At 43.9% G+C, this 16,877-nt stretch overlaps 1 protein-coding gene across 2 annotated transcripts in view; it reads right to left on the reverse strand.

Moving 5' to 3' along the window:
• EIF2B3 (eukaryotic translation initiation factor 2B subunit gamma) overlaps positions 1–16,877 on the reverse strand; it is a 174,158-nt gene that overhangs the window by 66,229 nt on the left and 91,052 nt on the right. For both annotated transcript variants that reach the window (XR_008306119.1, XM_053245377.1), the window contains exons 7-9: positions 5,817–5,947; positions 4,672–4,862; positions 686–763 (exon numbers count right to left, since the gene is read on the reverse strand). Coding sequence is in view for 1 of the 2 variants with exons in the window: in XM_053245377.1 (XP_053101352.1) it covers positions 686–763; positions 4,672–4,862; positions 5,817–5,947 (400 nt within the window). In the remaining variant the exon portion in view is untranslated. The remainder of the gene's footprint in view (positions 1–685; positions 764–4,671; positions 4,863–5,816; positions 5,948–16,877) is intronic.

Below are 16,877 nucleotides of genomic sequence, written 5' to 3' on the forward strand. Positions count from 1 at the left end.
GAAGGTAAACTTAAATGAAAGTCAGCAGGGAAGAGAGGAGGAGTGTGTAAACCCAGACAGATCTTCGAGCTCTGGAAAAACTAGATGTGCTGTATGCCTCCCCCTTAGTTGTGACAATGACATGAGACCATTATTTATAACTCCAAAGGTCTCTTGTCCCAATTTGGTGCTGGAGAAACATATCACACACTCAGTGGGGTTGGTTCTCAGGCACTGAAGAGGACTGCTTTTGCTCATGCAGAGCTGTAGGTGGGCTACTGCTACCATCCTGAAGCCATGGTGTCCAAATAGAGAGGGGCTTTCAGGCTACATCAGTGAAAGACATGAGGGAGGAAGAGGGAAAAAGAGACAGAATATTACTGTTATCTGAGAGATGATAGTAGTAGTAGTAGGCAGTAGTTCCTAGTTCAATCTTTTATAAAAGGTAATACTAGATTAGAAGAAGTCAGATGTAGCCAGTTGCAAATGCTCACCCCACAATCTACAAAAATGGATGCATTTCAACAATTGCAGTATAAGGGATCAGAAGCAGTTTGATAGGGAACTTTACTTGTCTAACTAAAGATACTGCAAGCTGGACACATTCGGAGGGCTTTCATTGGAGACACTTATTATGAAAGCAAAATGCAAAGTACCCAACCTTGCTTTGTTCTGCTATCTCACTTATGTAAGTGTTGCCACTCACCAGGAATTTGTCAATGATTTGTGCAGTGCTGTGAACCAGAGGTTCTTCCGGACAAAGTATAGACAGCATTTTAGGAACCTGGAAGATCAAATCCCAAATCATGAATACATAGGCAAAGACATGTTTTCTGTTGTTTTATTCTTAATTGCAATCATCCTCAGTTTACAAGTCAAGACATTTACAGTCAATTATCATCTGCAGGTGTCCCACGGAGGGAGGCAGAGGGATTACCAGTACTGATAAATACATGGGACATCTGCTGTGTTCCAAACACTTTGTTGGACTATCCTTTAACAGGTAGTCAAAGAAAACCACATGGCTCTGTGGTCACCGGAAGTCGACACTGACTCAACGGCACAACAACAATTAGCTAGGTTCCAGGAGATTCTGCAAGACATTCGATAAGCCCCTTCCAGAGTGTGCTGGCTAAAAGGAGAATGCAGGGATTTAGTTAATAAGAACTCAAATTCTGCATGCTGCTTAGCCAGCACACACTCAGCAGCATATACGATAAGCAAGAGCCTATGTGGTTGATAAATCCAACCTAAGGTTTGAACCTTAGCTCAGGGCCAAATTACAAGTGATGAACAGTTCCACAATTATTTTTTCAGGCTTCAAAAAGCAAAAAGGTGAGCAAATGAAAAGCAACTGAGGAAAGTTGGAACTAGACTATGAGACTCTAAAGATGAGATGAGATAGATCAAACAGACTCAACCCCTTTCCCTTCTTGTCATTAGTCTGCTCTAAGTTTCCTTACTCCAAGCTTTCCTAGATATAGGTAAAAATATACTGGATAACTGGGAAGTTTTAAAACTTGTACACATTCAATAGTGTAACACAGTCACATAAAGAGACATCATACCTTCCCCATTTTGCACCTGTATGAAAGAATTAAATCAACAATCTAAGAGACAACAAAATCATGCACACAACGGGCTGGTTGTGTGGAGCACCAAGATTAGTTCTGATCCCAGCGCTCTGCACTGGGGTAACCCAGGCTTTTAACCTTGGTTAATAATGAGGTAGAAGGGTGCGAGTGCACCATTCAACCCATCTCCTAGGTCATGTGGATGCTTGGGCTGGGTGGAGCCTGAGTGTCCACAGAGCCAGGCAGCAAGAGTGCCCGGCAGTGGAGAAATCCCCCAATGGACCAAGCTCCTTGCTCAGTGCATTGTGGGATGCTGGAGGACTTCCTCCTCTGAATCCGTTTTGCTGCTCACTGCCCTGGTGCTCATGTGTTTGCGGAAGTGGAAGAGGGATGGGGAGCTGCAGGATTGCCTGCATGGAGGCAGGTAGTCAGCCCTCCCCAGTAAGAACTTTAACGTTGTGTGCACACTTAAGTATTAGCAACCTGCCTAAAAGAGGAAACTTTCTAAACAATTTCAAGAGAAAGACAGACTTGCCAATGTAACCTTTTTCATTGCAAGTTTGGCAACCTTAGATGCCCCCCCACCCAAACTCTGCTGCATCAAATCAATCAAAGGCAAGGACTGGACAAGCAAAACAAAAACAAAACAAAAAAACAGAGATTGTAAGAGAGACATTTGCCAAATTAATCTGTCGTGCTGCCTGAATTCTCAGGAAGGCATCACTTCATTTGTTATCCCCTACATATTCTGAAGTCCTGCTTTGCCATTGTCAGAGCTAGAGATTATAACTTGGCATACAAATTGTTATTATAAATGCTACTCTAAGGCTTAGAAAAGCCATGATCAGTGGGAAGGTAGACCAGCCAAACCAAATGTGCATGGGAGTTCAATTCCAGATCTTCTTTCAGTAGTGTGCACACGGTATAGAAGTCTTCATCAGTCACTTGTGAAGCAGCCTTTAATGCTTCAGCATTAATAAAATGTATAATGGCACAGAAGTGGTTTATAGTCCATGATGATATTTAGTCCTGAGTAAAGTTAGCAGGATATATAAATAATGGTTTCCAGCCACACTCAAGGCAGAATTCTCAGTTAAATTATCTGAGCATATTACAGGATGAGAAGTGATCAGAGAGAGATGCGGCTAGGCTACTATACAGAGAAAAGGAGAGATGAAAGATAGAGCAGGGTTTTCAGGGAGTGTCAATGTCAAGGGAAGGTTTGGCTTAGCTTTTAGTTTTTCTGAAGAAACTGCTTCCTGTTTTCAGAGCTACTCCCTCCTGTTCCCACCTGCCCACACAAAGGCAGAAGCAAACCTAAAGGTCAATTGAAACAATGTTTCCTGACTACAAGGTCAGGGAGGCAAACTGCTGTTCTGATTCTGCTGCTGAAGCATTAAAGGCTGCTTCACAAGTGACTGATGAAGACTTCTATACCGTGTGCACACTATTGCAAGTAGATACATGCATCTCTCCTCAATTTCCTCCCCTCACCCATGAAGGGGATGGGTGCACACAAGCCTGAGGCTTTTTCATGATAATCTAAACCATGCTTTAGGTGACTGTCTGAACCGAACCCGTGTGTACTAAAGGTGTACATCCAAACCTGTAAATATGTGGAAAATCTGTAAAATAATAATGCTACGGGCAGGGACTTTGCTTTTTTCACTTTGTCATGTTTTCTGTGACATTCAGTGACAGAACGTTCAAGAATAACTAGAATGGGTGGATTCTGAATGAAACTTCTCATTTTAAAAACAGCAAAAGAGCTGTGAAGAGAAGAAATAACCACACAGATAAAAATAAAATGAACGCCTTGTACAAGAACTGAAAGGTTTTTTTAAAAAGTCAGAATCTCAGAAAATAAGCACTCCCTTTTAAGGATTCCTCACTGATTTTTGCTGTGGTGTTTTCTCTCCGCATAGTTTCAGTAATGTTACCATACTGGAAAGTTAAACATTCCAAGGAAACTCTTATCTGACCATCGAACCCCACCCTGTGAGGATAACCATATTAGTTGGGATTACCACCCAGGTGCAAACATCTCTAGCACCACTGACCCCAAATGCTTCAATTGTTTAGGTATTTTATGAAAAAGGAAAAGATAAGACAACCCACCAAGTCTTTGATTGGGTCAGCCTTGGCAACCTCTGAAAGAAGTTAACAAGTACACAGACTTGTCTGTGTACAAGTAAGCAAGCAGTGGTCCCGTTAAATCCTTATGATGCAAAACTAGTGCATTTTCTCTCTCATCCCTGTCATAGAATAAGGCATTTTGCCTACCGTCCTAAAAGGTAACGTAAAGTGTGCCGTCAAGTCAGTGTTGACTCCTGGTAACCACAGAGCCATGTAGTTTTCTTCGGTAGAATACAGGAGGGGTTTACCACTGCCATCTCCTGCGCAGTATGAGATGATACCTTCCAGCACCTTCCTATATCGCTGCTGCCCGATATAGGTGTTTCCCATAGTCTGGGAAACAGCAGGAATTTGAACCAGCAACTTTTTGCTCCCTAGGCTAGTTACTTCCCTGCTTCGCAGACCCTGAACACAGCAGAACTTTTTGACCAATGCCCATTTTTGTCAATACTAAATGACTCCTCTCAAAAGTATGAGGAGACTTTGGATACTCAACCCTTTCTTCATCATGTGATGTAGCCATGATGCAGATATTATAATCCAATGGATCCCACCTCACCTCTCACTATTTGGGGAATGTACTTTTTGCCACACAACTTGAAGCAATTTTGGTCTGTAGACCTTAGCTTTCAGCAGAGGTACACCTAGGTAATCTTGCAGCCTGGACCTAAAGGCTTTTGGAGGCACCCACCCAATCAACCCAGTATTTTTTAACACATTTTTAACATGACCACACCATCTGGGACAGACTAAAAAGGATTTGGAGGCCCCCAGGGGGTGGAGGCCCGGGACTTCAGCCCCGATGTCCAGGGGTAAGAGCGTCTCTGACTTTTGGACAGATTGCATGGTATCCCCCACAGAAGAAAGAAGAAATCAATGAAAATGTGCATATACCTCCAACTTCCTCAAGCCATGCAATATCTAAATAATGGCCCAGTAAACAAGCAAGCATGCAGATGTTCTGGTCCTGTGTTTGTCTCACCTGTCTGTTAGCTTCAATGTACAGCCCAAGAGTGTTTACTCGGTAGCACAGCCCCTCTTGCATGATGTGAACATAGCAACGAACTTGCCCTCCGTTAAATGCCTCATTCACATCTCCTCTGTGATTGTTCCAACAATGTTTGTCAGCACACAATTCAAATAGGTTATCGTCCTTCATGAAATTATAGATGTCTGTGAAATGCACACACACACAAGGTTAGACTGAACACTACATATGGCATTTTATAAATGTTGCTGCTGACACAGTTCAGCACATTGTCATATGTCTATTTCTTGAGTGGAACAGAATGAACTGGACTGAAAAGGACAGGGGTAGGCAGGAGAGGCTCTAAATTGCAGTGCTTCTCTATGCAGGGACTAGGCCTTCAGGAGTCCTTATGTTAGATGAGCATAGCCCTGTATTCTTTCTAAAAACAGCAGACAATCACTACACCAGAAGCATATCTTCAGAGCCATTTAGGCCCAAATGGATTTTGTGTTTATATCAGAACATATATAACAACACTTAGCTCCAGGGCCCTTTCTAACTAAGGCTTTCTAGTTGCTGTTTCTTCACTAATTCAGGCCCAGCATCAGCATATAACACCATCAGGAAATTGTTGGGGCCCCAGCACTCTGGCAAGAGCCACTGCTGCAGCAGCCTGCCCTGGCCTCCCTTCTAAATATTTTGTTTGGCACTGTTGCCTCCTCCTGACATGGAAGGCTATGCAAAGGCCCTGAGAAGAGGCAGGGGTCTTCAGGGAAAGCTCCTATCTTCAGACAGGAGGACCACCTAGAGGTGGCAGTGGAGCAAGAGTCACTCTGGGCTCCTGAGTCATGCTCCTGTTTTCAGAGGAGAGGTCGTGTAGCAGATGGAATGCGACTCTTTTGGGCTCCCTGGAGACCTATCAGTTTTAGAGTGGGGAAGGAAGGGGAAACTAAAGGGAACAGAAAAATAAGAGAGTGGCAGATCATGAAGGAGCAGCCTGGCTACTACTGCCACCTGTACCAGCAGGGAAAAACCACAAGTCCATCTCCAACAACACCGAGGTAAGCCCCATCAGTGGAACCTTGAGAGGGAAGCCCACGTAGGAGGACGTCCTCAGGAAGCCACTTTGCTGAGAGCTCCCTCAAACCTGCACAAACCTAACGATTTCTGGTCCTTTTTCTTTTGGTCCTGTTCTTTGTTGTTTTGCCCCTGTTGCAATGGTGCAGGAGAGGAGAATTGCTTCCTAACCAAATAGGGAATCAGCTCACTCCTGATTGATGTGAACGACCTATGGAAAGACCACATACAGAGATTAAATTTTGAAAAACTGAGAGTCAGACAGGTTGCTTACTAAGTGGCATTTAAGTAGTTTATTATTGTGAGCCACCCAGAAAACAATTTGTTATGGGATGGCCATATTAAAAAAAGTTATTTTCTATACATTTACATGGTTGGGTTCTGCATTTGAGCAGAGCATCTCCAGAACTTCCTGCAGCCATGGAATTTGTTCTCCTGCCCCTCTCCTCAGGCAGAGAGAACTGGCTTCTGTACACATGCTCTGAGTATGGTGAATGCCTTCCCACTCAGTTCTTTCCATCAGTCTCAACATGTCAACTAATCAACACACACACCAATAGCAGAGGAGAGTGGGTTGTGTAACTGTACAGATAACCACTTGAAGAACACCAGTAAGAACCTTGTCTTTCTTTTTCATAGTCTCTGTGCAGCCTCATAGTTAGGTGACGAATAAGTAGCTAGTTCCTATCAGCAGGTCATGAGCTGTAACAGGACCCCTGTGGCACATACTGTACATCAGTGATGGAGTAGGAGCTAAAGAGAGGTGGGAGGCTTGGTGATCACAACCTCCTCACCAATATGCTGCTGCTCATGCAGAGCTGAGAGGGTGCTTGATAATTAGTCTTTAGGCCACCCTTGGGGTGCATGGAAACAAATTTGATAGTATGCTTTTACAAGAGGGACTGAGCATTCGGAAGCCAAATGGGCATTGGGCTTTAGAGGTGTTGCATTTGGAGTTGACCGTATTGCCTCGATGGAATGCTGTCCCCTGATCAATGATTGAGGCCATTGCAGAGGATATGGCTGCTAAGCCCAGGACTGAAAGCAAAGTACAAGACTTCTTTGAGTTTGTTAAGTGAGTTTCTAACAGTGATCATAGCACTCAACCTTGTATTCCTCATCCAGACAACAATCAGATAATGGTCCTGCTTGTGCAGTGTGAGAACTTTGCTCCCACAACTGTGGCACATGAGAGCCAGCATCGCATAGTGGTTAGAGTGATGGACTAGGACCGGGAAGACCAGAGTTCAAATCCCCATTCATCCATGAAAATCACTGGGTGACACTGGGTCAGTCATGTATCTCTCAGCCTAACTTACTTCACAGGGTTGTTGTGAGGATAAACATAACCATGTACACCACTCTGAGCTCCTCGGAGGGAAAGTGGGATATAAATGTAAAACAAATAAATACAGACACACATAAAATACAATAAAATAAATGTGATCCAAAGTGCCATTGGCACATATGCAACTGAAAGAAAAGTATTGTTCCCACAAAAAAATTAAAAATAAAAGGAAGCTAAGCCAATTAACTAGAAACACTAAGAAGAGGAAGGAAACATAAGGAAAATTACTGAACCTGGACCCTTAGAGAACATTCTTACTAATGCTGCTGATCTGGTCACAAGCAAACTGAGCAGAAGACATCCTCCCTGCCCTTTGGAACATGCATATTATAGCCCATTCTCTTTTGTCTAAAGGAGGGATAGGAGCACCAGAGATGCCCAGGTATAGAACATAAGAACAGCTCTGCTGGATCAGGCCCAAGGTCTATCTAGTACAGCATCTTGTTTCACACAGTGGCCCACCAGAAGCCTCTGAGAGGCCCGCAGGCAAGAGGTGAGGGCATGCCCTCTCTCTGCTCTGTTGCTCCCCTACAACTGGTATTTAGAGGCATCTTGCCTGGAGGTGGCCTATAGCCATCAAACCAGTAGCCATTGATAGACCTGTCCTCCATGAATTTGTCTAAGACCCTTTCTAAAACCATCCAAGCTAGTGGCCATCACCATATCCTGTGGCAGACAATTCCCATAGATTAATTATGGATTGTGTGAAAAAGAACTTTCTTTTGTCGGTCCTAAATTCCCCAACCTTCAGTTTCATCGGATGACCTCTGGTTCTAGTGTTGTGAGAGAGGGAGAAAAGTCTCTCTGTCCACTCTTTTTACTCCATGCATAATTTTATACATCTCTAGCATATCTCCCTGTAGTTGCCTCTTTTCCAAACTAAAAAGCCCCAGATGCTGTAGCATTGCCTCATAAGGAAGGTTTCCAGGCACCTATCATCTTGGTTGTCCTCTCCTACACCTTTTCCAGTTCTACAATGTCCTTCTTAAGATACGATGGCTGAAACTGTATGCAGTACTCCAAATGTGGCCACAACATAGATTAGCATTTGTATTTTCAATCCCCTTCCTAATGATCCCTAACATGGAATTTGCCTTTTTCACAGCTGCTGCACACAGAGTCAACACTTTCAATGAGGTGTCCACCATGACCCCAAGATCTTTCTCCAGGTCCATCGTCATCAGCTCAGACTCCATCAGTGTATATGAGAAGTTGGGGTTTTTTTTTTGCCCCAATATGCATCACTTTACACTTTCTTACACTGAACCACTTTTGCCATTTTGTCACCCACTCACCCAGTTTGGAGAGTTCCTTTTGGAGGTCCTCACAATCTGTTGTGGATTTCACTACCCTAAATAGTTTAATGACATCTGCAAATTTGGCTGCAGCTTACCCCAACTTCTAGATCATTTGTTTATTTATGAACAAGTTAAAGGGCATTAGTCCCTGTAGTGATCAGCCTCCCCTCTGTGAACAGGAAGTGAACCTTGTCTTGACTAACAGGCTGGTGAACTCCAGGGCTCAGCCAATCAGCACACCATGTGGGTGGGACCTAGAGAGCTGTTGCCAGGAAGACGGGAGTTCTTTGTTAGAGGCTGGAGGTGCTGAGGAGGACATGTGGCCATGGAGGTTGGCTGCAGGAGAATAACTCTGTAAATCCTGGGAGGACAGGATTACAGTAGGCTGTCAGACTTTGCATGAGGGATGTTCTATTTCATTTATGTGTGTGCTTTTGCATATCCCTGATACTGTTCTATTGTTTACCTGTAATGTAATTAAAATAAGAAATACTAGCCTATGCCCAGAGTGTTGCAAAAGACTCTATAAACATTTAAGTGTGCATTAAGACAACCTATTTTTGGTAATCCTACTAAGTATTCTTAACTGTATTTAAGGCTGAGAAAGCCTCAAACAGAAGCAGTCTGTAGTAATGAAATAAAACTGTGTGTTTTTATTTCTTTTCTTTTTACAAGCCACTCAGAGTTATTTTATTAATTTTTTATTTCTTGTTTACACAGTCAGACAGGTGTTATTGACTGGTTTGTTTTATCCAGACATCGAGTCCTTCCCAAGGACCTGGGATACCAGAATTTTATTTTCAATGGTTATAGATATCGTCGCAGAATATAGGCTGTTCCCAGTAAAGCTGCTTTTTGTAATTGGCTGGTGGTGATTTCTGTGGCCCCTATGGTGTTGAGGTGCTCTTCAAGGTCTTTTGGAACTGCACCCAGGGCAGCTGATTTATTATTATTATTATTATTATTATTACATTTATATCCCGCTCTTCCTCCAAGGAGCCCAGAGCAGTGTACTACATACTTAAATTTCTCTTTCACAACAACCTTGAGTTGGTTTTTAACTCAGGAAAAGAGTGGGGGGTGAAGGGGGATTCCTCTGGTGTAAAAACATCCTCGAACGGTCAGAAACGGTCAGTTTTCTTACCACATGAGGGTCTGCACATGGAAGATTTTTGTACTTATCCAACAGAAAAAGGAAGTTTTCCCTGGGATTCCACCCCAAGCCCAGGGAGTTTCAAGCTCAGTCGATAAGATAGGTGGTGGTGTTAGCATTTAAAACCTACTGGATATACAGAATAGTTTTAAGAGAAGCCTAGCCAGCCCACTCAGCAGGGATGATTCTGAATTTCTTTCCCTCACGTGAGCTTGTTTTGAGACAAAGGCTGTAATTCACTACAGTCCCAGTATAGATCATTGGGGGACTCCACTTTTTACTTCCCTCTATTGTGAAAACTGTCCATTTATTCCTACCCTCTGTTTCCTATCCTCAACCAGTTACCAATCCACATGTGAACCTGTCCCCTTATCCCATGACTAAGTTTACTCAAGAAACTTTGATTGGGAACTTTGACAAAGTATTTTTGGAAGTCCAAGTATAATATGTCAACCAGATCACCTTTATCCACATGCCTGTTGACACTCCAAAAGGTTCATGAGGCAAGACTCACATCCATGCTGATTCTTCTTCTGATTCTTCAGCAAAACCTGTTCTTCTATATGTTTAACTATTTTGTCCTTCAGAATGCTTTCCATCAATTTACCAGGCACAGATGTTAAACTAACTGGCCTGTAGTTTCCCAGATCCCCACTGGATCCCTTTTTGAAAACCGGAGTTACTGGCTACATTCTGTCGATGCCCTGGTGGGAACCTGGAACAGGGAACTCAACAGGGCAGTAGACATGATTGCTCCTAAGTGTCCCTTCTGACCTGCTGCAAAAATGGCCCCTTGGTATACTGAGTAGCTGCGGGGGCTGAAGCGGTTAGGTAGGCGACTAGAGTGCAAGTGGAGAAAAACTCAGTTCGAATCTGATAGGATTCAGAATGTGTCCCACTTGAAGGCTTATGCGGTGGCAGTGCGCGCAGCGAAAAAGAGATTCTGGTCTGCGCGCATTGCGGCTGCAGGTTCATGCTCAGCGGAACTATCCCGGATTGTGAGGAGTTTGGTTTCTGCTCCTCCTACTTCCAAATGGTCCCCAGAGTTGCTCTGCTGTGATGCCTTTAATGGGTTCTTTGCGAATAAGATCTCCTGTATTCGGGCAATCGGGCTGACTTGGACTCCACTATTTCTGCAAGGTCTATAGAGAAGGTGTCAAGCAATCCCTCTTGCAGTATTAGATTGGATCAGTTTCAATCTGTGACTCCTGAGGATGTGGACAAGCTGCTTGGGGCGGTGAGACCTACCACCTGTTCTCTGGAACCTTGCCCGACTTGGGTGCTTCTATCTAGCAGGGAGATTGTTGGAGGTGGCCTAGTTAATATCATAAATGCATCGCTGAGGGAGAGTAGGGTGCCCCCGTCTGAAGGAGGCAAAGGTTAGACCACTCTTAAAGAAGCCTTCCTCGGACCCCTTAGCGATGGACAGTTACAGTCCAATCTCCAATCTCCCTTGGTTGGGCAAGGTGATTGGGAGGGTGGTGGCTGACCAACTCCAGGCAGTCTTGGAGGAAACTGATTATCTAGACCCATTTCAAACTGGCTTTAGAGCTGGCTATGGGTTTGAGACAGCCTTGGTCGGTCTGATGGATGACTTTTACCGGGGAATCAACAGAGGGATTGCGACTCTGCTGGTTCTTCTGGATTTCTCAGCGGCGTTCGATACCATCGACCATGGTATCCTACTGGATCGCCTGGGGGAGTTGGGGATAGGGGGCACTGCTTTGCAGTGGTTCCGTTCCTATCTCTTGGGTAGATTCCAGATGGTGAAGCTTGGTGACAGTTGCTCCTCAAAGCAGGAGCTGTTATATGGAGTCCCTCAGGGCTTTTTAACATCTACATGAAACCTCTGGGTGAGGTCATCAGGAGGTTTGGTGCTGGGTGTTATCAGTATGCTGATGACACCCAAATCTACTTCTCCTTTTCATCTTCAGGAAATGGCACTCATTCTCTAAATGCCTGCCTAAAGGCAGTAATGGGCTGGATGAGGGAGAACAAACTGAAGCTGAATCCAAGCAAGACGGAGGAGGGGTGAGTTAGATCTTCCTGTGCTGGATGGGGTTAGACTCCCCCAGAAAGAGCAGGTGTGCAGCTTGGGAGTACTCCTGGACCCAGGCCTCACCCTGGTATCTCAGGTGGAGGCCATGGCCAGGAGTGCTTTCTATCAACTTCGGCTGATTCGACAGCTGCACCCATTCCTTGAAGAGGATGACCTCAAAACAGTAGTGCATCAGCTGGTAACCTCCCGGCTTGACTATTGCAATGCGCTCTACGTGGTGCTGCCTTTGTACATAGTCCGGAAACTTCAGTTAGTTCAGAATGCGGCAGCCAGATTGGTCTCTGTGGAATCCTGGAGAGACCATATTATGCCTGTTTTGCAACAGTTACACTGGCTGCTGATATGTTTCCGGGCAAAATACAAAGTGTTGGTTATTACCTTTAAAGCCCTGAATGGATTGGGCCCGAGATATCTCAGAGAGCTCCTTCTTTTACATGATCCCCTCCACATGTTAAGGTCATCTGAGGTGGTCCGTCTCCAGTTACCACTGGTTCGTTTGGTGGCGACTCAGAGGCGGGCCTTCTCTGTAGCTGCTCCCGGGCTGTGGAATACACTCCCAGCAGAAATTCGTAATCTTAATTCCTTACTGTCCTTCAAGAGAGCTCTTAAAACCCATCTGTTTGGCCTGGCCTTTTAGGGTTTTTAATTTGTTTTAATTGTTTTAATGTTTGCCCTGCTTCTCCAGGGTTTTTAGCTGTTTGAATGTTTTATTCTGTTTTTATAGTTTTAATTTTAATTGTTAACTCGTTTTACTTGTTTTTATTCTGTTGTAAACCGCCCTGAGCCATTTTGGAAGGGCAGAATATAAAGCGAATAAATAAATAAATAAACAAATAATCAGATAGAATCTAAATAGACAAGAACAGAAAAGACTGTTGGTACCAAGCAGTCTTCATTAAGCATATGTTATCTTTTTGTATTAGAAGCTTGTCATGTCTTCAGATATACAATTATGGGTTGAAATAATTAAAACCATATTTGAGGCATTCCAGGTTTCCCTCCCCTGTTTTTGTAACTAGGACATTCGGGATTGATTTGTATCTCCTTGGATCTGCAGTGGTGCTGATTTCTTCGGCTTGCAGAATGAGGCACACATGACAAGTTAAAACGATATCCTATTGGAGTAACACTACTTCTTTAAAACTGCACCACACAAGGCTATTTCTGTATATTAAAAAGGTTGAAACATGCACTAAAAATTATGGGCAGTTATTTCTTTTACATGGTTCAATGGATTCACAATGGATGTAATGAAAGCCTCTGGGAAACAATAAGAATGGTTCTGCTCTAGCAGTTCCTTTTCAAGGGCTATACTGTGTATTACCCTTTTAAACATGGAGATCAGTCTTCACATTGGACAAAAGTATGTATGTTGTAAAATGTGAAATGCAGTGGAAGTGTCTTTGCATCTCAGGTATATCATCTATAATAAAGAGCTAAAGTGTGTGCCCGTGTCTCTGCGCCCGAGAAAGATACGGCTGCAGAGACACGGCGGCCATGTTGAGGGAGCAGCGGGCCAAGAAGGAAGTACGGGGAGGGAGAAGCTGGGATCGGGGAGGGCAGAGGCGGCGGCGGGTCCAGCCCGGCCGCTGCCCCCATAGCAGCGGCGGGGTGCTGGCGAGTCCCTCATAAGAGCAGACTGCAACGTCGAGCAGGGGAAGGGGCGGTGGGGCGCTCTCAAAGCATTGCCGGGAGGTCGGGCAGCAGCGCTCAGCCTGCCACGCTGACTGCTCTCTGCCCCATCCTAACCCTAGACGGGGTGGCGAAAGGGCTCCCGCCTGCCTCTGCCGCTGTCCGGGCGAGCCGCCGGCAGACTGCAGCGCCTCAGCACTGTCGCTTTGCTTCAGTAGTCTCCCAGTCCCAAGGAAGTCCCCATTGCCTGGAGGGCGGGAAGAAGCGAGATGAGGGGGACCTGTCCTCTCTCGCTCGCGCTCTGCCTGGGCGCTTGCTCGAGCAACTCTCTCGCTGCCTTCGCTTCCCTCCCACCCATCCCAGTGGCGAGCAACGCCAAGCAAAACTCCTGCCTCAGCCCATGCGCACGCGCGCCGCCCTGCTAGGGCGGCGGCAGGGAGAGGACTGGGCCTGGCCCGCTGGCGGCGGCGGCCACACTCGGCCCCGCCAGAGACGGAGGGAACGGGAATTGTGGGGGAGGGGGGGACTGTGGCAAGACCACTTTCCCATGGATCTTACTTTTCTTACAAAAGAACACTTTTACCCTGTTCCAGCTGGGGACGGGGGTGGGGGGGGAGACACATGCACATAGAAGTGGCTTCTGCAAATGTTTGTAGCTGATTGAAGAATGCAGAGACTATGTGCAATACAATGGAGCAACAGAGAAGGGTGGGCTCTTTTATTGTTGTTATTTTCTATAGGCTTTTTTGCTGCAAACAACAAACCTCACTTAACCCAAGTAATAATTCCTCTAAGACCACTCAACAAGCACACACCCAAACCTAGGACTCTATTCCTTGCACCCCACCACTCCCAATTCCATGTACAAGGGAGGAAGGCAAAGAGAGAGAGAGAGAAAGGAAGGAGTGAGGGAGGGAGGGAGACAGGACAATAGAAAGATGGAAAGAAGGAAAGAAGGAAGGAGAGAAAAGAGAGAGAAGGGAAGGAAAAGGACAAAAGAAACAAGGAGGGAGGGAGGGAAATTAGGAAAGAGAGAAGTAAAGAAGGAAGGAAGAAGAAAGAAAAAGGAGTGAGGGAGAAGGACAAAAAAGACAGAAGGGAGGGAGGAGCAGCCAGCCCCAAAGAGCGAGCCCGTTAAAGAAAGAAAAGAGGAAAAGAGAAAGAAAACAGAAAGATGGAAGTGAGAAGAGGTGGAAGAAAGGAAGGAAAGGAGGGAGAGGGAGAGGGAGAGAGAGGAAAGGAAGGAAAGGAAAGAGAGGAAGAGGGAGAGAAAAGGAAGGAAAGAAAGAGAGAGAGAGAGAAAAGAAAAAGAAAGGAGGGCGAGAGAGAGGGAGAAGGAATAAAGGACACACACACTCACACACACACACAAAGGTACTAGTGCCCGTTATTTTAACGTGCTTAAAAATACTAGTCTATCAGAAAACCATAGGACTATTTGGTGCCTGATGTGTATGTAGCACCCTTCACATATCACAGGATACATACTTTTACCTATTCAGAGATTGTGTTTTAAAAAGTAATATGCAAAAAGGTCTTTAGAAGGAAAGAAGCTGGATTAGATTTGAAGCCGAAGTTACTTTTTTTCCATCTCTGACTTCCATGGGATATTTCAGCTTTGATCCTGAGGTCTAATATAAAGATTAAGCCCAGCATTATTCTGGCATCAGTACCACTGAGGTTTGCAACCAAAGTTTCATAATTGTACCCTATAAATGAGTAGGCACTGCATATGGAGCAATCTAAAATATCCTAGCATAATAATATTATTTTGTCATCAGTTTAACCTCCTTTTGTGCACTGTATTTTGCAATCTGTCCTTAAAGTCTCAAATAATTACAGAGTTTAAATTAGCTATAATTCAAGAACGAAAGGAAAACTTTTCATTCCTGAGCTATAGAATCTCTCTCAGCTTTTTACAGTCTGAATGCACCATGGTTCCTCCCTGCAGCCTTCTCTTCTGCCATGCATGTGGGTGTGCAAATGGGCAGTTTACTAGCTTAGAATGTTTGCATGCAGCTGCGCCATCAACAATGATTTCCTGCTTGGGTTTTATGCTGTATCCAAAACCGAGAGTCCTGTGCTCTCTAAGAGACTGGCCAGGGCACTTATGGGATCCATTACATATAAAATCTCAGTGTCTGGCAGTGGCCAACACAGGCTGATGAAGTGAATACCCTAGCCTAGCAGGGAATGAAAGAGCCAAAATGTGTTTTTTTAAAATTAAGGTACAAGAATATGAAGAGGATGCTACTTGCAACAAATAAGAAGAGAAAATGTAAGGTAATAAATTCCAGAGACCTTTACAGTTTCCCAGGAATTCATAATGTCCCCAAAGGCCTCCAAGTGACTGAATTATAATTTTTTGTTCCTCATGCAGAAAGAAGTTCAGTAACTGGCAACCATGACAGATGAAACCAGCAGAACTTTGAATCTGCAGAAGAAATGTGAAAGAGAACACCAGGATGGGTAACTTACAGCCTGCTGGCTACAACACAGCTCCCAAAGCACATTTGTGTGGGTCCTGAAAAGCATATAAAACTCAGTTTTAGGAGAAGTGTGTTAGCCTTGTGACTGTAGACATAATGCCTAATAGAAATTATGCAAAAAGCACAACATTTCTTAAATATATAAACAAGGCACTATAAAACATGAAAGATAAAATCAATAATGTGTAGTAGCCAAAGAAAGTTAGTAATGACCAAGTCCCATTGAAATTAATGGGACTTGTCTCATTAACTTGTCTCACTGATTATTGACAAAATCTCACTTATTGACAAAATCTTGCCTGGAGGCTTACAATTCCAGTAGAATGGCAGTGCCTCCAAACTTAAGATGAGGACAAAAACAAAACACACATATCTCCAGTACATTTTCCCATTTAAATTCCCTTCAACTTTTTCATAATATGTACATTGCTAATTCAATTTGCTTCAAAATTGGTATATATTAAGTAGGTAAAAGTCACTATCATGTAACCAAATTTGATGAAGATCTGCCTAAATATGCCAAAGACATAGCACTAAAATGTTTCCTATGTAATTAAAAAAACCACACAAGCTTTACATATCCCCCTTTTTTCTTTTCAGTTTTACCCTTTGAAGCCACTGCTATACGATCCTAGGTAAGTTAGGGAACAACATCATACCACATAAAATAGGCATATAATAATATTGTCCACAACAAAGATGGAGAAACCATCTGTCTTGAACTGACTGGTTGTCAGCAATATCAATTAGGAAGTGTTTCTCTTCGCCTTCAATAAGCTTCCATCCTATAGCTGGGAGTAGCAGCTTCTCAATGGTGGCAGCAGTGACACAAAAAATTGAGAGTGTACTAGCTGACACCCAATCACCTCCGTGGGGTTCCATGGAGGAAGGGCAGGCATGTGTGACCAATGGCAAGGTGCCACAGGTGAGTGGAAAGAGAGAAATGGCACTGCCAATGCAGTTCCTGATGTGAACTCTTATTTTAAATAATTTTTATTTATTCTATTTATTTAAAACATGTATATTCTGCCCAAAACACAAGCCTCTGGGCGGTGTACAACAAAACAATAAAAACAGATAAAAAGATTAAAACATTACAACAATTAAAATTTAAAACGTTAAAACTATTAAAAACACAATTAAAATAACATCTAATTAAAAG

The sequence above is a fragment of the Hemicordylus capensis genome, chromosome 4 (genome assembly GCF_027244095.1).
Source record: "Hemicordylus capensis ecotype Gifberg chromosome 4, rHemCap1.1.pri, whole genome shotgun sequence".
NCBI classification, from domain to species: domain Eukaryota; kingdom Metazoa; phylum Chordata; class Lepidosauria; order Squamata; family Cordylidae; genus Hemicordylus; species Hemicordylus capensis.